We start from the raw sequence: 24104 nt of genomic DNA, 5'->3' as shown, positions 1-24104 counted from the left end.
TTCCTGTTCAATCTGGCTGTTACTGTCCTCATCACCAGAAGCGATATCGTCAATTTCCTGTAACTGTGCTAGAAACTCGGCTGCTGCATGTCGTTTACTGCCTGAAGACTCCATCATTGGCAAACAGGAAAATACGTCTTTCTAAACAACCACCGCAAATCAATGGTTGTTCACAACTGTTTCAGGGGCATCAATAATATACCTTGATAAAAATATAAACAAGAATCAAAAAAGGCATTTTTTATCCAAGATAAAATAAATAGGAAGTGGACTTTGTGGTGGAAAAACAGCGCCTGCGTGCAGTTGCTCGAGGTTCATCCGTTTCCTTCTACTTTGTTCATTGCACCGTTCCATTCATTTTTCATCATCACCGTCTCGTTTACCCTATGTATTTATATATTTATTATTATTTACTTACATATAAAAAGTGTAATAATTGAATTCTATTTTAACATTTTATTGAGATGGTAATAAATTCTTTGTTTGTGAATTAAAGAAAAATATATTTTTTATAAGTTCATTTTTCTTATTTATAGGGTACATATAAATATGTATAATAAATTTGGATATCAGTAATTTAATATGCAACTTAAAACAATAATCCTTCTCTTAAAATTTAATTTATTTTTAATTAACCTTAACTGCCTACTTTTCAGGTAACCGATTTCACACAAAAGGCAATCTCAAGTGCTCAATCTCAACACGTAAGAATATTATGTTTACTATCTTAATATTCAAATGCTAGCATTGTTTCACACTGTACCTAAAATTTCGATTGCAAGAATCTTTTAGAATTTTGAGTTTATAAATCTTATTTAGAGCTATCATCTTTATGATATGCCCATTGCAACTGCATACTTGGGACACAAACTTCTTTTATTTTAATGGTATAAAAGCATATTCTTAATAAGAAACCAGTGGAAACAGATATTAAAGTGACAAACAATTCACCGAACACACTCCACAAATGCAAATGATTTATGTGGTAAGAAAAGAAGATCGCCTTTTACGAAGAACACTCTCTAATCTTACCGCATTACAGAAATATTAAACTGCTAAAAAGTAGATCAACATCACGACTATTTTACTTGAGAGATATTACGAATTAAAATAAAATTGATTATTGGACCAATATAAGAATGATATTCAGATAAGATAATATATTTTATGAAATGTAATATATATATATATATATATATATATATATATATATATATATATATATATATATATATATATATATATATACAGGCTATTCGAATGTAAGGTAACTATGTTTTTGAAATGTTTAACTGTCCTGGATTATTTCTTTAATTGTAATCAATTTAAGGAAGTCCTGTAATTCCGGAGCCATTGTACAACGATAATGTATATGTCGTATGTATTTGTAAATAGCGTTTCTATTTTCGCGTAAAAGTGCTATTTAAAAGGCATATACTACTAAGAAGAAGAAGAAGAAAATATAATTTAAATATTTGTATTATATCGAGATATTTCTTGTTCCGTTGCTATGACAACTTGTTTATCTAGTTGATATGGTGATGTAGAAATATATAGAACGCAGAACCGTATTGTTTGAATTGGATGTGTATTATTTTAATGTGATAAATACTGTATATGTAAAAAATATACATATTCGAAAGTGCATAAGAATGGTGTAATTCAATGTAATCTCGTGGACTTTAGTAATATTCAAAGTATATTTGAATCAGGGAATGTAACGGAAGAATTGACGTTATAACATATTAATGTAATATGCAAAGTTTCGAAAACAGTCAAAGAAAGTGTATTAACACACTGATGTCCGATATGAGTCTGCGAGGTCATACATGTAAAAGAAAATGTTTTACTTCATCCATACTTTGCATTTGCAGGGTAACTATTTTCACTTCTTTTCAAAGTATTAATATAATTAGTCTGGCAAATGCAATTAACTCCGTAATCATAAATAGGGCATTTGTTGAAGTATTTTCATTCTACACTATTACATAAGAGTTTACGAATGAGGTCCGTTAAGAGTTTGTTTTATATTTTGCTAATAAACTATGAACATAGTAAAATATTATTGATAACTAAAATTATATACGTGTTTGTCATTAACCTATCTTGCTTTGGAAACCTTTCAAAATTTTGAACCTGTAGATAAAGCGCAGATAAGCATGTTTAGACATCAGATTAAAGAGACGAGTCATTAATATTATCCCTACTTATAGTAGTATCATTAGAAGGAATTGAATGCTCAGTAATTTTTCTATGTCGCTTCAATTGTCTTCAGGTAAAAGTTGTATTGTGGGTAGTTATAATAAAATTACATATTTCAGCTATGTATTTCTCAGTATGTCACATGGAATCCTTACTCAAAATTTACACTTAACTGGGAGCAATTTTATGTTAGTGTGTCGAGATTACCTTAATGGTTAAAGGGCCTCAAGTCTCGTAGACTATTGTGCAGATTTCTCTTGTTTTGATGCTATTTTGTATTATGGCATTTTTAATGATAAGCAACATTAAAAGTTCGGTCCCCCTAAACGTATTCGCCTACACTCCCTATGTTTAGTTATATATGCACTGCCCGCTGATGGGTCATGGTTTAAATTGTTTGTAAGCATGTGTTGTACGCTAAATACAGTAGTTCTTATTTTACCAAGTGCATGTTAAGGTGATAACTATAGCGACCGGACAGTTGATAAAGGAGTATTAGGGCAAATTTTGCACTTTCGTATGATCAGTAACGAGTAACGCACAGGAATTAAGCAGAGAGTGGTAATGTTTTAGAGTCATTCTATGTCATTCTCAAATCTTCACCTAATGACAAATTTTTCGCCTTACGTTAATTGCACAACAATTACGAAAGTACCAAGTATGTTGGGTATTTTGTAAGCAACATTGTCAATGATGATGACTTTACAAAATCAGATAAAACTTCATAAACGAAATGGAACAATGGTCAGAAGGACACCTCAGTGGCAGGAAATATTGAAATTTAAAATGGATTTCGAGTCAAAACTTTCGTACGTCTGTAGAGCAGGTAGTTAAGGGAGTCAATCAACGTAATCCACAACACGTTCCATCAATAAAGCCTATTACGGGTTATATCCTATGCGTATAAGTGATCAGGTTGCGAGAGAAAATGCAAGGCACTAAAACGGTTTAGCACGACACCAAATACTGATGATAGTATGTTGGGATGAGGCTCTGTTACTCACATGCCTCTTTGTGGAACAGATACAGAAACTATGAGATGTTGTCTGAATAAAGTGGCTTATGACACATCCGACCCTACTACACATTCTTTTTCGTAAACAGTAAAGCTGGAGGTTATTCTGTAATGCGGTTGGCCGCGAAAACCAGGTTTTTATTTAGCCCAGTGCTGATGGTTGTCGCGTTGCACCTGATAATATGACACCATGGGAGGTACAAGTCCATCCTTTGGTCAAGAAGTTATTTTAGTGGAATTACTTTAGGTTCCAAAATATAATTGTTCATTTATATGGCTATATTACAGGGTGGTTAGAGAGCATAAGTTAAAATTTAAAACATCTCCTGGTAATACTAATTGTCCAACATGTCCTTAAGTGAAAATTTGTGGTCATATTTTCAAATACGAATCTAGATCAAGTTTCCGCCTCCATACTCTCACACGGAACTGTGTGAGCCGCTGTACGAAGGATGGTGCAATGTTATTTTCACTTTCATTCTTGACAGCTATGATATCGTTTTAGTACTAGTAGCTTCTCCGGTTGCTCCTATGTTAATCTAGCAAGTTGTCCTTTATCACATATTTGGTTAAATTTTAAAATAACGTAAGAGCTTGTTATTAAACATATTTAATACTGAGTTTAAATACCTACATGATAATATATGTTATGCATTTGTGGGCGAAAATTTATCATATATCAAATGATTTTTACTGTATAGAAATACCTGCAACTGCAAAATGTAAATAATAAATTTAAAAAAGTGTATGTCTTAAACTATGCTTTATATCCTATATAAATACAAATATAAATAAATATTAAACTATACTTTATATTTTATACAAATATCATTTATTGCTTTACTTTCTTTTTTTCGCAGGTTCCAAGCTTACATTCAATTCAAGTATGTAACAGATTAAATACATTTATATTATTTGTGTTAGTTTCAATTTCAGTAATTTTAGTATAGATTGTGCTTGAAACAAAATTAGTATACGTACGTAAGAAGTACTAAAATATTAGGAAATTAACCACATTAATGAGTATTGAAATACTTACATATCGCGTTATGCAAATCGTTCTGAAAATCGTAGAATATATAATAAATTTAAAATTTATTCAATTTTACAACATGCTACTTTAAAGACATTTATTGTTTCGTAGCATGAAATGGAAAAGAATTATGTTTCTCCAATTAATAACTTAAATTAAGTTTTACCTCTGTTGTCCTCCTCACAGGCAATGAAGCGCAGTCATCAATGTTTCTAACTATAACCCACTACATTTTATTTTGATACGATCAGTTACTAATTATTTCTTTTAAACTTATACAGTTTAATGATTACCAGAAAATACATTGTACACTATAACTTAATATTAGTTGCACAAATTCTCATGAAAAAACTAAGATATATAGTATTACCTTATCTTCACCACGGAAGAATTAAAATTGCAAAAGGGTTTTTTTTTAGAGCGTGATTAATATAACAAATATTAACATCATATTGGTTAAGCATAATATTCATATATTGTGAAGAAATAGCTAATGTACATACTACCAACTGAATTGTTAGTTTCATGAACTGTGGAATGATATTAATTTGTCAGTTCTTCACAAGTTAAAGATGTAAAGAAATTCAAGTTACATTTGAAGAAGGGTACACATTTTTTAAAGGTGTAGATTTCGAAAACTTTTGACTATGCTATAATCTAGGTAACTTCAAAGTTCCACAATTGACTTCGAAGTCAACTTTCCTTTGTACTGGCAATAACACACGAGAGCCGTTACAGATTTAATTGATTTTTTTTTACAGTTATAAGTACCTTGAGGTCTCTGCAGATACATAATCTTTCGCAACATACTCTTAATTAAAAACTACAGTTTTGTTTCAGAAATGTGAAAAGCTCTCTATGCACTCCGCGAACTACTTTTTCGGAGTCTGTCGCACCCTCGGCAAGAGTATCTTGTAATTCCAAAACTCGGCGAAATCCTGTCTATGCAAGTGTTTCTTCAATGCTTTGAATAGATGGTAATCAAAGTGGACCAAGTCAGGAGAATAAGCTGAGTGTGCCAGCATTTGGCACTCCAACTAATTAATGGCAGTCGTGGTTGCCCGATTCGTGTGGAGACGAGCATTGTCGTGTTGCAGGAGCACAACTTATGTCCATTTTCCTGGTCGTTTCTTCAGAATCGCACTGTGGTAACTCCGAAGCGTTGTCACGTATGACTCACTGTTAATGCTGGTCCGTGGTTACACCTAGATAGTAGGATAATTCCGTCCTTGTCCCAGAAGGCTATTGCTATGCGTTTGCCCATAAAGTGTTTTATTCGGTACTTCCTCGGCGGGGGACTGCTTTTATACTTTCGCTGTATTGATTGGGCTTTACTCCCTCGCTCATGTTAATGCAGCCAAGTCCCATCGCGAACAACGAGGTTTTACATGATGCCTTCTGGATCGTGGCTGCAGCGTTTTAGAAAAGCGCTAGCCATGTCCTTGAGCTGTTGCCCTTGTGCTGCATTCAGGCGTTTGGGAACCCACCTGGAAGGCACCTTCCCCATTTTAAGGTGTTTTCAAACTATGCGATGCAGAGTGATCGTGACTAGTTTTATGGCCGCCTCCTGTTCCCTGAACGTCATGCGCCTATTGTCCAGAATAAGTCGCTACACTCTGAAATGTTGACTGTTATTTTAAAGTCACTTTCTTTCAAGAACACTTCTGTGTATTGTTCTTCCACCTGAAGCCAGATCTAACTACTACATCCTTTCAACTGTAATGACAAAGCTCAATTGTGGACCCTCAAACAAGGGAAAAAGGAAAATGTAAATCAATGCGGAACGCTCCTCGTATATTTTCCCAAATCATTTACGAATAATACCAAAAGAACGATGAATTCAACCGAAATATTATACACATAAAGGTAAGGTGGGGGCAGCTCTCGCTGGTAACGAAATTACTTACTTTGGTGACACAACATATTTTAAGCATGATGTCTTGTAATATAATATTTATCACCCCAGAATTCACACATGTAGTTGTTTTGTGTGGAATCTGTTTTATGTGGTGATAAATTATGATCTCAACCACGATAACCCCTGACATATGTGGATCCGAGAATTAAAGTTCTCGGATAATTGTAAAACATCCACACAACGATGTGAGAAACGTACCGAATGCAAATTCGTCTCTCATTGTAGGATGAAGGGCAATAAATGATAGAGGAGATTGTCGTTATCATATGCGGGTTATCATGGCGACCAATGGAGTCATAGTAATCAACGCTAAAGCAGGCATCCTCTCAGATATGCTGTCGTTCTTTGTTTTTAATCAGTGATATTCACTATACCATTGTAGTTATTGTGCTATACAGTTAACTGAAATCGTAATAATGGGAACCTTAAAATACACCACTTTATGGCAAAGATCATATAACAATTTTGTTATAGACGAATTACTTTTGTACAAAAGCATTCAATGTTTTCACTAGTGTGTTTCATGTAGATTTCCAATTTCTCGGAAAAATTGTATATTCCTGCCTGTTGCACTGTGATCGTTATAATCTGTCTTGGGGCTATTAAGTTTATATGCGTAGGAGTGTGGTCTCATTCTTTTTGTTATGAATACCAATGTAGCGTAAGGCTGAAGCACACTGGTCATATCTCACCATGCATAGCAATCAAACTTCGAAAACATCTGGAAGCCAATTAGGATACCTTCGAAGACAAGGTGCTTTTTATCTTTACCCTTATATGGATCAAACACATGCACTTTATTAAGATTATTGTGATTCGTTTCTTTTACTTAGTTGTGTTTTAAAATAAAATATGCCATTTACCTTCAGGATGCGAATATGACCATTATATTTGTTTGCTAGACTTGAGTCTGTGTTTTTGTTTTTATTTCTAGTTCAGAACTGGTTTTATTTCTCGATATATCTCATATTATGCAAACGTATTTTTACTGTTACATGTAAGTCATGTTTCTTGTGTAATCTTACAGTTTATTTGATTATTACATTTATATAATTAACATTAGTGGGTGCGGGTGTTGTTATAAAATATATCAATTGAAAACATAAATTTATATAAATAAAATAATACGAATTCAACACACAAAAAAAATAACAAATACGTCACATTTCCCGATATTATTAATATTATTGAGTCAAATGACATATTCTGAATTATCTTCCTTTGACACCTTTTCCAGCTGGTGGCAAGCATACTCGAAAAGCTATTTGTAAGTATTTCGTTTTTGTATTTGTTTAGCAGCTCGAAACATCTTGTATGATTATATTCTTCAAAAATATAATACATTTGTATAACGTGGACAATACCTTAGTATTTTTTCCGATAAATATTTCTTAATCTTTAAATGTTATTCATATATGTACACCTTGTCTCAAAAAGGTTGAGCGCATTCTTTATTGGTGTTTTGAGGCAAAAATTTTCAAAGTCCAGCTTCGGGTATCTTCGGGAAAAAGTAAGCCAGGTTCGAACTTCCAAGCCAGCCTTTGCAAAAGGGTAAAAGTTTGCAGATGTGTTTTTCTTCTTTTAAATATAATAAGACTTGTTACCAAGTGTTTAAAAAAGCAACATTGATTGAAATACTAAATGATACAATATTTCGAAACGTTTTTATTAATGTGAGCACATGCTTGTTTGTCATTTAGCTCTCTATACGTAATGGAACATTTAAATACGTTAAAGAATCTTTCCATATGTAAAAGAATGCTCAAAATTAAGAAATAGAACATAATTATCGCCTGAGTACTAAAATAAAAGTCAAAGTAGAACAGAAACTGCGTTTGTAATGGATATGAATGTCATAATTATCATGAGATCCGTTATACATCGCTAGAAGCTTAGTTCTAGAAGTCCTTGTGTTAGCTCATTGGTAAGCTGTTGGATTTCAAATCATATGGTTGAGAGTTCGATTCTCGTCTGGGCCAATTCTTTTTTTTAAAATTATATTTTCCGCAATGCATGAAAAATTATATAAAATAATTACATTAAAATACATAAGTTGTTTATATATAACATAATAATTGCAGAACATAGTAAGTATTATGTTTAAAATATAACACCTGAGATAATTTTCACAGTAGGTCGGTATTATATATGAGAATGTTAAATACAAGTTAGGAAAATCGTTTAATAGCAATAAATAAGTTATGTAGTGTATTTATTTGCAGCTATTTGTCATACAGATTTAACTTCTCAATATTCTCATTACAGTATGTTATTTATATTCGTGAAATACAGTATATTCCTACGGATATAGAAAGTGTATAAACAGAGTATCCAAAGTCGTATCCTGCTTCAAGACACATAAGTTTTCCCGATCCCCTTAACATCACGGGAAGAAACACAAATTCTCTTTAGAACGGAATGTCGTTACTTAGAGTCTCATTCGAATACGTTGAATATGCTTTTGTGTATTCATCTCTCTCTCTCTCTCTCTCTTTCGCTTTGTTTATGTGTGTGTGTGTGTTGCGGAATATCCCAAGTTGAATACAACATTTGCAAAGTATATGAGCATCGTTGTCATCGAATACCAGAAATTGAAAGTCGTGTTTCTTCAGGTTGGGTTTGCGTGTTCATGTTAGTTCACTGGTAGAGTACGGACTTGCCACTGAAGAGGTCTTGAGTTCAAAGCCTACAGCTAATTATCATTCTTTTGTTAGTAGGATTGCACAGAAATCGGATACAAGAAGTGGTTTACTTCTAGAAATATTTTCAGAGGCGTTTAGGTAGCCCTGAAAAGGGCTTTTTTCGGGAGTTAAGGCGGGGACATTAATATTGTGTCCAAGACCCTTCTGAATTTATTACACGCTCCATTCTTCTGGGCATGGAATCTATTACATGGGTGACAAATCTATCTTCTTCCCCTACCTCCAGCCATGCTTCGGAAACAAGATGCCACAGGTCATCCTGAGTTCTTGGTGGATCTGCCTCAGGCCAACGTTCCCTTAGAGTACGCTTCACTTCTGCCCACATATTTTCCATGAGATTGAGGTCTGCTCCACGAGGCGGCCAGTCGATTAAATCAATCTCAGGGTGCCCTGCGAACCATTCATGATCCACACGGGAAGTATGTATTGGCGACTGGTATTGCTGGAACTGAATTACACCATCAGGCTGAAATACTCGTACAGATGGCACCATGATATTACTGATAATGTCTAAGTACTGAGCATTGTCCAGATGTCCTTCAATTCTATGAAGCTGTCCTGCTCCGCGACTGGAAATCCAACCCCAACATAAAATAGATACATGGCCACTGCGATTGCAAGCAGCCACATATCCATGGTCATATCGGGTACCTCTCGGACGATACACAAAACGGCGTCCCTCCTTTGATGTTGTGAATATGGATTCATCTGAGAAAACTACGTTTTCCCAATTGAGACCCACATTCGCCTGTGCAAACGCGAGACGGTAAATTTTGTGGTCGTCTGAGAGTTTTTCCTTCACGGCAGCAACACGGCCACGTAACCCAGCATGACGAAGCCTTCGCAGAGCTGTATGCTTATTACCAGGAAAGAGAGAAGCTTCCCTTAGCTGTCCAGACGTCCTTAGTGGGTCTAACCGGGCTTCGTTTACTAATCTCGCATCTTGGGCTTCGGTTGACACATGCGGACGACCAGGAGATCGTAAATTACCAGTCTGACCTGTAGCACCATATTTCCGAATCCATCGCCTTCCTGTAGAGGCCGGGACACCTACTCGACTGCTAGCTGCAGTTGCAGAATAACCTTCCAACTCCCATAAAGTAATTACTGCTGTACGTCTATCCATAGTTACCAATGTTCTGAGCTGTGAGAAGGAAGCAATAGGTAAAAGCTAGTACCTGGCGTGTGATTGGTTACTTGCACGACACGCCTATTGTGGGGAACAGCGTTGCCAGATCTAGCATAATGATGCTAGATCTAGCATAATTTGCATGTCTCTAGCATCTAGCATCTTGCTTTTAGCATCCTGCCCAAATCTAGCACAATTTCAGCAAGTTATCAAAAAGCCGTAAAACCTGGAGATGAGAAAGAAGTTGGTCGTGGGAAGAAAAAGAACGGCAGAAATGTATCCTCTTCCATTGATTCATACACTCGGTAAACCATACAGGCAGTCTTATTTTCCGAAGTAATTTCGGAACGGCTTTGGGCTTTTTTTTTGTGGCTCCACCCAGGGTTTTCTAATCCTTTAACTCCGAGGCATGGGCGGAGCTATGGGGGCCATTCTCCCCCCAACTTTTTGGCAACTTCACCATCTTTATTTCTGACTTCATGATCATATTTATTCCTGAAATGACAGCTCCGAGACCGACCAAAAATCTGCCCCCCCCCCCAGCAGACGATTCCCAACTCCGCTTATGCTGCGAAGTAATTTTCTTTCAAAATATGTAAACAAAAACTTTGCATTCATTTATACGATATATACGCCATTGAGTCTGACAACGACTGCAGTAATTTAGTTGAGTTAAAATTTTGGTGCGTGAAGTATTGAGTTCTATCCATGCATTCTTGCTCTCTGTGTATTTTAAGTTACGTTATCGTATCTCAACTTCCTTTCTTTAAAACTCCTGAATTAGTAATTATGAGGATCTAGCATAATTTGACCGAATCTAGCATAAGTTCGATCAGGTTTTGGAATAATTCCGAGCTGTGAGTTTGGCAACGCTGGTGGCGAACGACTTGATCAACGACTCGCGAAAGAAATCTGAAAATGGTGCGCCGTAATAATAAAATTAAAAACAGTTTTTATAAAGAAATATTAATACATACGAAAAGCTGTTTAAAGAATGAATTGTTATACTGACTTTACACGTATAAAAACATATAGCATATACCAAACAGATTGAGCGATATGATGATAGCTGTTTTGAGACGAACACTTTCGAAGTCCAACTTCGGGTATCTTCGGAAAACAGTAAACTAAAGCTGCTGGTTCGAACCTCCAAAGCCAACCTTAGTAATCGGGAAAAGATGTACAGATATGTTTTTCCTTCTGTTAAATATAATAAGACATGTTGAAATGGTATTAAGAGTAGAAAAAAGTAACATTGATTGAAATACTTAATGATACAATATTTCGAGACTATGTATTCACACTCTCGTTTCGTCATTGTGATTTCCATACGGAAAAGAGCATTTACGTATGAGCTCAGTTATATTTCAGAAGCAGATTCCGAAAAGCGGTCATGTTAGCTCAGTGGTACACCACCGAGTGTTTAAATCGTGAGTTCGATACCCGTTCAGGTGAGATTCTTTTATGATATTCTACTTTCCTCAATGCATGAAAATTATGTAAAATAGTTACATTACAATTCATCAGTTGTATATATATTTTCATACCATCCGTTGTATATATGAGTTGAATATATATATTCATATCATTTCACGACATAAGTAATTCTTATCTTTAAAATATAACATCTGAGGTATTCACAGAACGTCGGTGTGTTATGTGTGAATATTGAATACAAATTTAAAAAATCCTGTAATAGCAATAAATAAGTTATGTAATGTATTTATTTGCAGCTACTTTCATCGCAGATAACTTCTCAATATTCGCATTACAGCATTTAGGTCGAGCATATCGAAAATCGAATCGTGGTTCAAGACAAAAAAACTAGCTAGCCCCAAACTGTCACGTAAGATTTTCACGAATCGCAAAAGTAAAGTGAAGAGATTGAGAGCGGTAATTCCTTAATCGCTCTCTCTCAACTCTCTCTTATCTGCATTTATACATATAAAAGTGTATGTATGTATGTTCCATCATAACTCATGTGTGCCTAGAGCAGGGTTTCTCAACCTGGGAGTCGCGGCCCCTAGGGGATCGCGAAGATAGGCGGAAGAGATAAATATAGTTAGAATCTAATACCAGAAATTATTTTTAAATATTATTTTTAATTTTGTTCTGATAGGCATACTTTTATTTTTTATACACACTGTAAAGAACAATAAAAAATAAGTCTACTGAACATTTTCAAAGGGTGTAGAATTCGTGTTACTATTCGGTTCAAAGTCTCTTGTCGTCGCGAATTCTGTCGAGAAATTTGAAGCTTAAAATATACAAAACGATAATCATGCCTGTTGTTCTGTATGGTTGCGAAACATGGTCACTTACTCTGAGGGAAGAACATAGACTGAAAGTATTTGAGAACAAGATCCTTAGACGAATATTCGGACCCAAGAGGAACGGGAATGGGGAATGGCGGAAACTTCATAACGAGGAACTACATAATTTATACGGTTACCCAACATTGTTAGGGTCGTCAAGTCTAGGAGGCTTAGGTGGGCAGGTCATGTAGCTAGAATGGAAGAAAGTAGAAACGCTTTCAAAGTCTTGACAGGAAGACCAAACGGAAAACGACCATTAGGAAGACCTAGGCGCAGATGGGAGTAGAATATTAAGATGGATCTCGCTGAGATAAGAATACAAATTAGAAACTGGATCCAATTGGCTAAGGATAGAAGTCAGTGTAGAGCTTTTGTGAACGCGGCATTGAACCTCCGGGTTCCATAGGCCATAGAGTTAGTTAGTTAGTAGAGTTGTTTAAAAATGAATTTAAATCAAAGAGGTATGATATAAAACTAATGAGAACTGTATATAGAAATACTAGAAAAATACACATGAAACAAAACCTGCACATTGAAATACAATTAAAATTAAAACCTAATGAGATACCTAAGCATGGTGTAATTTCACTAGTGCAGCAATGCCCGGTTCAATCTTCATGACGAACATTATCAAGCCATTTTCAACTGATAAGCGATTTCTTATCTTTGTTTTAATGTTTACCATAAAAAAAAACACACTTTCGCACAAGTACGATATAGCAAATGGAATTATTACTTTTAAAGCAGCAATCACCAGACCAGGATATTCTTCTCTCCTCATCAGGCAGAACTTGTCCAAGTCTTCGTTACAGAAAACCAGTTGCAAAGACTTGTCGCATGATCATTCTATTATTTGGTCAAGAAGTTGTGGGCTTAGATCGGATACGTTAATGGCCTCTTCAATGAAGGAGTTTAACATCCATCTTGAACCAGCACCTTCGTCGTTGGGAATATAGATATTACAGTTACTGTATCCACTGTCAGTGCCGGACGCCTAAAAAAGGGCCCACATATTTCGGAGGAGGTGTGTTACTCATGTTAGGAAAGTGCATGTGCACATGTGTAAAATAGAAGGAAAACGTAATAAAATGTGCTCAAAATTAAGGAAAGGTAGGGTTTATTTTGAAAATGTTATTGAGCTTCGTGCCAACCATGGTGGCGCTTCGTAGCTAGTCTGTCGACGTCACTCATATATACGGTGACATCGTACTATACTCTCGCCCCGGGCAATGATTTTCCATGGCACTGTTCACTATAAACAAAAAAAATGGATTCTACTATTATAGAAATAGGTATGTTAAAAATCCCACACAAGCTTATTATAAAACAAATTATAAAAGGGTCGCTGGCAAGAGCGTGTGATAAAAGGGGATCGTGATAGGAATTAGATTGAGAACCACTGGCGTAGAGTAATTTTAACCACATTTCTTATAGTTTCAAAAAGAGTGCTGTCGGGTTACCTATGGTGAATGGGAGGGGGATACATATAAAAGATTGCTAGAAAATGATCGATATTAGATTCATAGTTTTCGGGGTCGCTTAGATAAATAGTGAGACTTTCAATTTCGCTTAACTCCGATTAAGCTCTCATTAGTAGGGATGGGCACGAACGACTTTTCTTTGAAACTCGACTCGACTCGAAACAGACATCTTTGAGGTCTACTCTTGGACTCGGCGCGAAAAATATCTTCCAACTCGACTCGGATTAGAGTCAAGTCGAACCAAAACGACCCAAGTCCTGTGTGTAGTCCTACCTAGACAATACATAGACAATAATTATTCTATCATCAATTATACTACTGTTACTACAAATAATAATAATAATAATAATAATAATAATAATAATAATAATAATAATAATAACTATTATTATTATTATTATTATTATTATTATTATTATTATTATTATTATTATTATTATTATGACAACACCGTGTACAAACATGAACGATAGATGGTTAATAAAGGAATACTAAAAGCTAGTTGACTGCCGACGTCGGTAGTCATGAAGTCTACAAGGCAAGGACATCATTCATTACCCTAAGCTGTAAGCGTCGGTGGACTACAGATGGTCAACTATTAACCTCTCGCCAGAAATTGGTGGCCCCGCAGCGACGATCCGTGATGGCCCAAGTTCAATTTTGAAAACTTTACTACCAGCGGCAGAGACGCGATGAAACGCCAACGAACCACAAAAATTACTCTCCCAAAATATGTTAAAATGCCTGTATGTGTGATTTGTTTATATTTAGGTGAATCAAAAAAACACAAAACAAATACGCCGGGGTGGACGCGAACTATCAATATTACGATTACTAGGCACGTGTTCTTCTGACTTCCCCACGGAAACGATCATAAAAAGCTTGGTTGTTGAAGGATAAATCATTGACGTCTTAATTTAGCCAATCAGACAAACCCCTACATCTCGAGTTCTAGGAGGTGATACCGTGAACCGTTTCAGATTTATTGCTTTCTGGTGGAGTACTATCCATGCGCAAAATTTGAGCATAATAGCCGACATGCATCTTCGGTGCCTCTTATCTTTAGTACAATTTTAACCAGAGATGGTGTGGGTCAATGAAAATTTGATCCACGACCCACCATGACCCACTATCACCCACCACCCAAATGACCCATTGGCCCACTCTGACCCATCAACCATCGTGATCCACTCTGACCCACCACCAACTATGAACCACTCTGAACCATTGCGACCAACTCCGACCCACCAAAACCCATCGACATCAACTCTGACCGATGACCCACGTCCTCCTCTCCATTGACTAAAGAGATTACACTTGTAATAAAACAAGACTGTGAAATTATCACTTATCGGAGTTTGAATTTCTACCGTCATTGGCTCAAGCACCTCTTTGTTACAATACTGGTGGGTCTGACCTTTACGATATATAATGGCAAAGTGTTTCTCATTTTCTGAATTAAAATGAATTTAAATTTATCATATGTAATTATTTCTTTGTTGCCTTACAGACACATTCAGTAGAAAATAGGGTGAAATTTAAAAGTTTCGAATCAAGGAAAAGTAGACCAACGTAAAAAAAAAAAAAAAAAAAAAAAATTGAAAATGCCCATGTAATTACGTTTAGAATACAAATTTTATGGCCATTTTCTCTAACTTTATGGCTTGATTGCCTTATGCTCGGAACGCTCCATATATTAAACACCAGCTTCAGCAATTATAAATAGAAAGCAGTGGGTATAAAATTCAAAAAGAACTTTAGTTTGCATTACTCAATTTTTTTTCTCAACTAATATCAATCGTTTTCGATTATTTTTACTAATCAACCCACTATTAATTTCCACTATATAGAAAAGGCACCCCCCGTCCCCCCGCTCATAAAAGACAATTTTAAAAAATGCCAGGGCATATTCTCTTTATTTTTAATAAAGAGTTGTATGCTGAATTTCAGCTCTCAGTTGAACGGCTTGTGAGATACTAAATTTTTCGCAAAAATTCGGACTTCTACTCCCCCTAAGGATATGTATTATAATGAAAGTGACACGCGTATGATAACTTCCCAGTTGGGATTGGAGCCTGATTATATACCAAACGTCAATTCATTTGACTTTGCAATTTGACCGTGATGATTACGCAGACATAGTTACTTTCAATTTTCTATGATACATATCCTTATTTCATATGTTACAGATGATTCAAAAATATTTTTTCAAGCAGTTAGCTCCTCTAGAATCTCACAGGCTGCATCCCAAAATCCAACTCCTACTATCCTATGACAATCCAAAAGTGACTGAACTTTTTTTATTAGGAACAAATGACAAAAGAAAAATGGAGATCTTGAAAGTAAAATGTAGAAAAGCTCGGTGCCGCCAATAACTACATATTTCTCCGCCCCTTCATTCCGAACTTAAAAATAAAACTTAATTCGAATATGGTTAATTACTGAATTTATTACAGTTAAATTCCACTCACTACATGCTATAGCTACAACTATGTAACAAAAAATAACAACTGTGAAACATGTTCTGAATTACTATTACATTTCTTACGCAATTATTAAACATATTAGAATAGTAAAAGAGGATTGTTCGTGAAATAGTATATTTGCCCATGATTTTTAACTTTTTCATACGGAAAAAATTAAAATATTATTCAAGTTTTAAAATTTGCACTCTGCAAATATGTTGCCCTCTAGGCAATGGGACTAATGTGGACTAATGGGAAATGCTACACTGTTAGCGGCGCTGAAAACTTACGATTCGATTCTAATATCGGTTGATTTCGATATCTTTATGTCGCTACGTAACCACCCTGGGTGCTAATGGGAGCTTAATTGGACTTGAATTGAAAGTAGAGCTATTCACCTAAGCGACCACGAAACTATGGATTCGATACTAATATCGACCCGTTTCTAGCATTTTTGATATGTATCCCGACAGTACTCTTTTTCCAGACTGTAAGAAATATAGTTAAAATTGCTCTAGATATATTAGAATTATGTTGAAACACACACATAAATCCACTTTTATATTCTGTATAAATAGAGAGTGAGCGAGCGAGCGAGCGAGAGAGGGCGACTCAAGGCATCACCACTTCCACATTGCAAAAGCATATATCAGGAATTGAATTGAAAATCTATGTAAAAACTTTCTGCTGTGGCATGCTTCATAAGCACAATTTCAGTCTGCTCACGTGACCATTGGGGTTCATGAATTTTTTTGCGAGCGTTCCGACTTTGGATTCTCTGTTTATACCCTCTGTTTATGCATCGAATAACTTTTCAAGAACATAAATGACATTCTGTATTATGAATGTTGAGAATTACTCTCTATATGACAAATAGCTGCAAATAAATACACTACATGATTTATTTATTGCTATTGAACGAGTTTCTTAACTTGTATTTACATCCTCATATATAATACCGACCTACTGTGAAAATTATCTCAGATGTTATATTTTAAACATAATAATTACTATGTTCTGCAATTATTATGTTATATATAAACAACTTATGTATTTTAATGTAATTATTTTATATAATTTTTCATGCATTGCGGAAAATGTAATTTTAAAAAAAAGTATTGGCCCAGACGAGAATCGAACTCTCAACCATATGATTTGAAATCCGACAGCTTACCAATGAGCTAACACAAGGACTTCTAGAACTAAGCTTCTAGCAACGTATAACGGATCTCAAGATGATTATGACATTCATATCCATTACAAACGCAGTTTCTGTTCTACTTTGACTTTTATTTTAGTACTCAGGCGATAATTATGTTCTATTTCTTAATTTTGAGCATTCTTTTACATATGGAAAGATTCTTTAACGTATTTAAATGTTCCATTACGTATAGAGAGCTAAATGACAAACAAGCATGTGCTCACATTAATAAAAACGTTTCGAAATATTGTATCATTTAGTATTTCAATCAATGTTGCTTTTTTAAACACTTGGCAACAAGTCTTATTATATTTAAAAGAAGAAAAACACATCTGCAAACTTTTTCCCTTTTGCAAAGGCTGGCTTGGAGGTTCGAACCTGGCTTACTTTTTCCCGAAGATACCCGAAGCTGGACTTTGAAAATTTTTGCCTCAAAACACCAATAAAGAATGCGCTCAACCTTTTTGAGACAAGGTGTACATATATTCTTGTTATATATACATCCGTTAAAGTATATTATTGTGGTTTAAAATATTTATGATTATTATTTCATTAAAAACTATAGTTATAAAGTAACAAGAATCAAAATTATTTTCTACACAATATTAAAAGAAACACATGTTACATGTGAGCATTTTACATACAATAATAATACAACCCTCGCAGGACCAAGCGTCTACCCTTTTCGCTGTGGATCAAGGGGGGATTAAAAAATGTCCATTGTATTATTGCACTTAAATGAGAATTTATTTTTGTGAAATTTAGTATAATTAACAAATACACCTTTTCATATAATATTTAAGATTGTCCACATGGGTATTTAGGCTTATTTGTATGTAACATGCTGAGTATTATTAATTGGACGGATGATACCATACATAGCTTTCATATATTATTATGTGAAGCTAATACTAAATTTATAATCTTCGAAATGTTTACATCACACTAATTTTGAGTTCTTGAACAATATGCGCCACTGTTCATATGCTATTGATGTCAGTAACTTTGTAGTGCGGAACTTTTTACGGAGTATTCAATCGGAGTTTTCAGTGGCCTGGTGTATTTAATCCCAATGAGTCTTTTGCAGTTGGTAGTAAACTCCTGATCTTCGGTGGAGGACAGTGCACAGTCTTGATGTTGAATTTCTTCAATAGTCTTGCTAGTTGGTTGGAGGTTTTTCCCATATATGGAATAACTGCAATATTTTCCTTGTCTGCCGTGTTGTCCTATTTTGTGGTGCAATTTCTCCTGCTGTATTTTCTCATGGCTGTCTTGATCTGTTTCTACGAATATCCGTTGAATTTGAATACGGTTTCCAGGTGAGACAGTTCTGTGCTTATATTAGCTATTTGGTATAAGCACAGAACTGTCTCACCTGGAAACCGTATTCAAGTTTAACGGATATTCGTCGAAACAGATCAAGCATAAGATCTACATAGTAAGTTCTATAGGTTTAAATGGACCAAGAGCAATTTAAGTGTAGGAAAATGTATAGGTCTCTAATGTAAACACCTATGGCGATTACATTAGTTATATAAGGAAACATAGTAAAAGTAATAAGAGTCATTCAGTATGAGAAGTTTAGATAATAAATCATAGGAAATAAGGAACATTGAAAACAAAAATGGATAAAAATGGACCAGAGAACCTTAGGAGGTTTAAACATATTTCGAGTGCTACTGATATTATAACGCACGCAAATCTTCGAACATCAATTTTGACCCAACTGCATTTTTTTATTAAATATTCACGAGTTCTATTTCGTCATTATTTCCTCTTTTAAGAAAATGCACTAGTCTTTACTGTGATTTATAGTTTCAACTTTGCCTATTTTTAGTGCAACGTATCTCCAAATTTTATTTTATTTGTAATTGTTCAAAATTATTTTAAGTGTATATAAAACATAACATACTACTGTAGAATCAAATCTACGTTTTTTTATCTATAAGTAGCATATCAAGTTAAGACGCTTCATTAAAATTCAACTGCTCTAATGTCTTCACGCAATTTCCTCAATAGAATATAAATTAATAGATACAAAGTGTCAGATAATTCGTAACATAGAATGTAAAATACAGAATGTAAAATACTTACAGACTGTAAAATATTCATAATGTAGGCCTATTTCTTCAAATATTGATCATGTGACGTCATGGTCGATATCAATCACTGCCTCCATAATTAAAAAAAAACAGAAGTAGACTACTCGCCCTCTCTTAACCCGAGACAAGTTTAAGCTGTCGATGTTCCAACCAACACTAAAATTCCATAGATGTAACCTCTAAAAGATTCATTTTCTCCACGATATGCATAAAGATGATGCTGATCACAGAATCGAGTTGCGTAATTGTGTTTTAAGAATTCCGGTTAATATGAATAATGAGGAAGAATTATTCTCTCCTCATATAATGGTCTTTTTTATATTAGTGCAGAGGTCTTTAAGAAAAGCATACAATATTGAACTAAGAATAACCCATATTGAAACATGAACATCAAGTAGCATGTTGTCGAAAATAAATTGTGTGTTACCGAATTCCGGACATGAAGATCAAGAACAGAAAGCTCAAAGCCGAAATGTACCTGGGCCTTTTATAACATTCCGTAATATCGTTTTAACCAATTCTGATGGACTTTCCCCTTTTTTCGTCCAGTAGAACAATGATCCTCCATGTTTAGGATTACTTTGCGATGTACGTCTATAAAACGTATCAAAACACTGAATCGGAAGACGAGATTCTGAAGATGATTCACAATCTTTACTTGATCTGATTCTTCGGATTAAACATGGATCACACAGCATGTAGTATCGTTATTAAGGAATACCTTTCAAAAATAGAGTGTAATTGGATGGACCAGATTTACCTCTGAGTGGAGATTGAAATACTACACACCAAACCAGAAATTATATTTTTCATTTACAATCAATATAAGTTCTGTAATATATGTCAGTAACGAATATACAAATGCATATACTAATGTATAGAGACTTTCAAACTTCACTTTTTATACAGGCATAGATTGCCATATATTTTCAGTAATTTATATGTGGAGGATAGATCTTTACGTATTAAATTTTCCAAACATTGATCATGTAAAAAGAGTACTTTTTCTTTCACTTTATCATATTTTAGTTTACAATTTGAATACAATTTTTTTGTCTGTGACTTGTTATGGTATATAAAAAATGTAAAGAGTTTAGCTCTATAAATTATTTGGAAAAAAAGAATATTATTATAAATATATTCATTTTTCATTTTGAAATTTTAGGGCGACAAGTATGGGAAATCCGTAAGTAATAAATATTTTGAATGCATAACATTTTCTAAAATTAAGAACACTATTCTGGTTATGGAATTTTAACCAAATGTTTTTGATAAAGACTGCCTTGTTCATGAATTTTCATTTTTTGCTTTAATGTTGTTGATCATAAACAATGATTAACAAACATATATCTGAAATTATAAAGTTTTAACTTACTTTAAAAGTTCCTAATGGATATTGTATTTACACATTTTAATTACTGTGAAATGGGGATTAGTATTAACATGGTAATTGTTATTTACTTTTATTTCAAACTTTCTGTTAGTGTCATATTCAACACATTTATAGCTACATTAGTGTAACTTATTTAGCGTAGTTCCATGGAATGGCATTTGACCTTAGAAGATTCAAAAGCTTCCTAACACACAGACACACAATACTGTTTATAAGAATGTAATGATTAGTATGTTATCACTTTAAACGAAAACTGGAACTCTGAGAGCAAGTGGTAAATCTTCAAACACATTGGCGACCCTGGTTGCTCGTGAAAGTTTATTTGTCTCTTTTATTATATAATTTCATATAGACCTACCATGTATAACAACTAAACCTTAAGTATATTTCAAAGTAAATGTATACAAAATTGACTTGTAGGTCTCTGAGACTTTATCTTTCTCATAACGTTTCCGAAACCAATGTATCAGTTAAAGTGCTAATGGTCATGATTATTATTATTATTATTATTATTATTATTATTATTTTCAAAAATAATGTTACAACTGTTAGAAATATAATAAAAACATTAACATCTTTTGGGAATTGTTGGCATCGTATAGATAATATATTTATCTAGATATGTTTCCTTCTAATTAAGATAAATACTTTGAAATATTACAGAATACAGGTCTCAGGTTCATCGGACAACTGCAGGTCGGTATATTTGTCGAATATTCAAGCAGAAAAAATATATTGGGTTAGAACAAATGATTTATTGCACATTGTTTGCTCCAAAATTTAAATTTAAATTATAATATTATTAATGGCACTACAGATTTTTCTGAAACTAGTTTTTAACCTGATTTTCATTACTACCGAAAACTAATACGATACTCTCTCTCAGCTAAAAATTGCAAGAAAGCATTATATTATCACATATTACTTTCAAGAATATCATAAGTAAATAGAATAGAAAATAATACATTGTAACTTATTCATCCTATAATCCCAAAAATATATTAGTCAATTTACATATAGTAAATATCTTGATGTCTGTTAAACTCTACCTCATTTGGTAAATTTGTGTGAAAGTATTACTTTAAAAATTAGTTTTCATTAGGGATAATCTTCAACGGTATTGTTAAGTCATGCCTTTGTTAATATTTCAGGATAGTTATTTGGTGAGAAGTTTTTGCAAGCCTAGTTCACTATAATCTATGGAGATATTCAATTAAAATAATCTTGAATATCTTATGAATTTTATTGAAGTATATACTCTAGTATTAATCTTGGGAGCTTCAGATAATAAAACCGATTAAGTATTATAAAGAATTAAACCATTTCTAAACAATTCCATGCAGTAAAAAATCCATATATTTTTTTTATCTACTTTCAGCAAGGGGCTTCCGAACATCTTGGACCAGGATTTATTGGGGTAAGTGTAACTGACAATTTCAATAATACATAGTTATTTACGAAGGTTATTAAAATCAGTGAAACTTTCAACAGTGGTAAAATTGGTATTACATATGAAAATATAATCTGGATTACCTAATTAATGATACAGAAAATGTGTAAGATGAGTGTGATAAGACACCTAATTAAATAAAAATATTAAGAAATTGTAACGATATGAATATCTCAAAATTTACAGCTTGTTATCGTTGAAATCCCTCATCAAACTAATTTCAGAAGTACATAGAGAACAAAATCAGCTGTTTTTTTTTGTTCGGTGTTCATTTGCTGCACAATGTTTGAACAATGTGTCCACTGAAAATTTGATTGAGGGACAAATTTTGGTTTAAATCCATGTATTTATTAGCGGTACTGAACTCAGTACGTAGCAACTAAATATTTTTTTTTCTGTGTGTGCTTGATGGAAAACTATGAAATTCAATTGTAAAAAGTCTGTTGCCAATCAACTTAAGGTCAGTGTGAAATTAGATGTTAATATTGGTTTCTTTTGTTATTTTTTCAGGACTACATCCCTCTAGTAGTACTAATTTTTATTGAACGTCAATTTCAACATCATCTGGCAGCATCTGTAGGCAAATACTGTGTACTATCTGTCGTGACTATTTAACGTCAGTCTTTTTTGATCATTTCATATTACATTCTTCCACCTTTTTAGATGTGGTATGAGTACCACCCCTATTGGTTGCTGAATTTCATTTAAAAATCAGAGGAACTACCACTAATCAATTTAGCCATCAAAAAGCTGTGGATTGTCTACTAATATCGATCCTATTTCTTTATTTTCATATATCACAATTTCATCTTCTTCCTGCATGTAATTGGAGGCCGAACTAAAAATTAAATGACGTCTAGAGTAACTCTGTTGATCTTAAACGGCATCGGGTCTACTATCAGTTATATTAACAAGGCTAAATCTAATGATTAATACTAATATCGTTATTCTTACATATAAAATTTCATATGCTCTTGCGAGCATTTCAGATTTAAGCGGCACCGATAATATAAGTAGTAATGTAATCCAACTATAGAACCAAAAATTCGAAACTGATATTGGTCTGTTCAATCATTTTATGTGTATCCCTGCCTGCTAAGAGTACTTCGAGCGAGTTTGACCCCAACTGGAAGCAAATGTGGGGTTAAAAATCACTCAAATCGTTACCAATCATACTAACAACTCAAAGAACTGTAGTTTCGACACTAATATTCAATTATTCATATTCAATTATTTTTCATGTCACCATCTCCCATCAGTAGTACAAATGAGAGATAAATGTGGATTTAACGTTTCGGAAATGCCATTTTTCATATCGCAAAACACGAAAACTACAGATTCAGTAGAAATATTTGACGTTTCTGATCAGTTTTATATGTCATATAATCCACATACCCCAAGAAGTGAGAGAGGAGTCTTACACCAACTGTACCATTTTGATGACAATAAGCAATAGGTGTATCTACTTTCCGTTAAGTAACCTGAAGTATTGTAGTCATATTACAGCATACATACCACTCACACACATATATACAGCTGGAACGACGTTTCTAAACATCCGTTGTTCCTCTTTATGATCCCCTTGGTGTCCTTGCAGCTCACGAAATTATCCAAAGAGGGAATTCAACGAATATGACAGGGATTTCTGTGCATTATGAAATTACATTCTGTTAATGCGACTGTCAGAATATTATCTGC

The 24104-nt window shown here is 34.0% G+C and overlaps 1 protein-coding gene across 1 annotated transcript in view; it reads left to right on the top strand.

The window, feature by feature from the left end:
* LOC145661491 (uncharacterized) overlaps positions 1 to 24104 on the top strand; it is a 159234-nt gene that overhangs the window by 27992 nt on the left and 107138 nt on the right. The window contains exons 11-16 of the mRNA XM_081726808.1: positions 657 to 704; positions 4078 to 4101; positions 7406 to 7435; positions 20729 to 20749; positions 21620 to 21652; positions 22335 to 22373. Coding sequence (XP_081582934.1) covers positions 657 to 704; positions 4078 to 4101; positions 7406 to 7435; positions 20729 to 20749; positions 21620 to 21652; positions 22335 to 22373 — 195 coding nt within the window. The remainder of the gene's footprint in view (positions 1 to 656; positions 705 to 4077; positions 4102 to 7405; positions 7436 to 20728; positions 20750 to 21619; positions 21653 to 22334; positions 22374 to 24104) is intronic.

This window comes from Thermobia domestica, chromosome 10 (genome assembly GCF_964235325.1).
Source record: "Thermobia domestica chromosome 10, izTheDome1.hap1.1, whole genome shotgun sequence".
Classification (NCBI taxonomy): Eukaryota; Metazoa; Arthropoda; class Insecta; order Zygentoma; family Lepismatidae; genus Thermobia; species Thermobia domestica.
The sequence above is the reverse complement of the archived record's forward strand: the minus strand, read 5'-3'. Positions and strand labels throughout refer to the sequence as shown.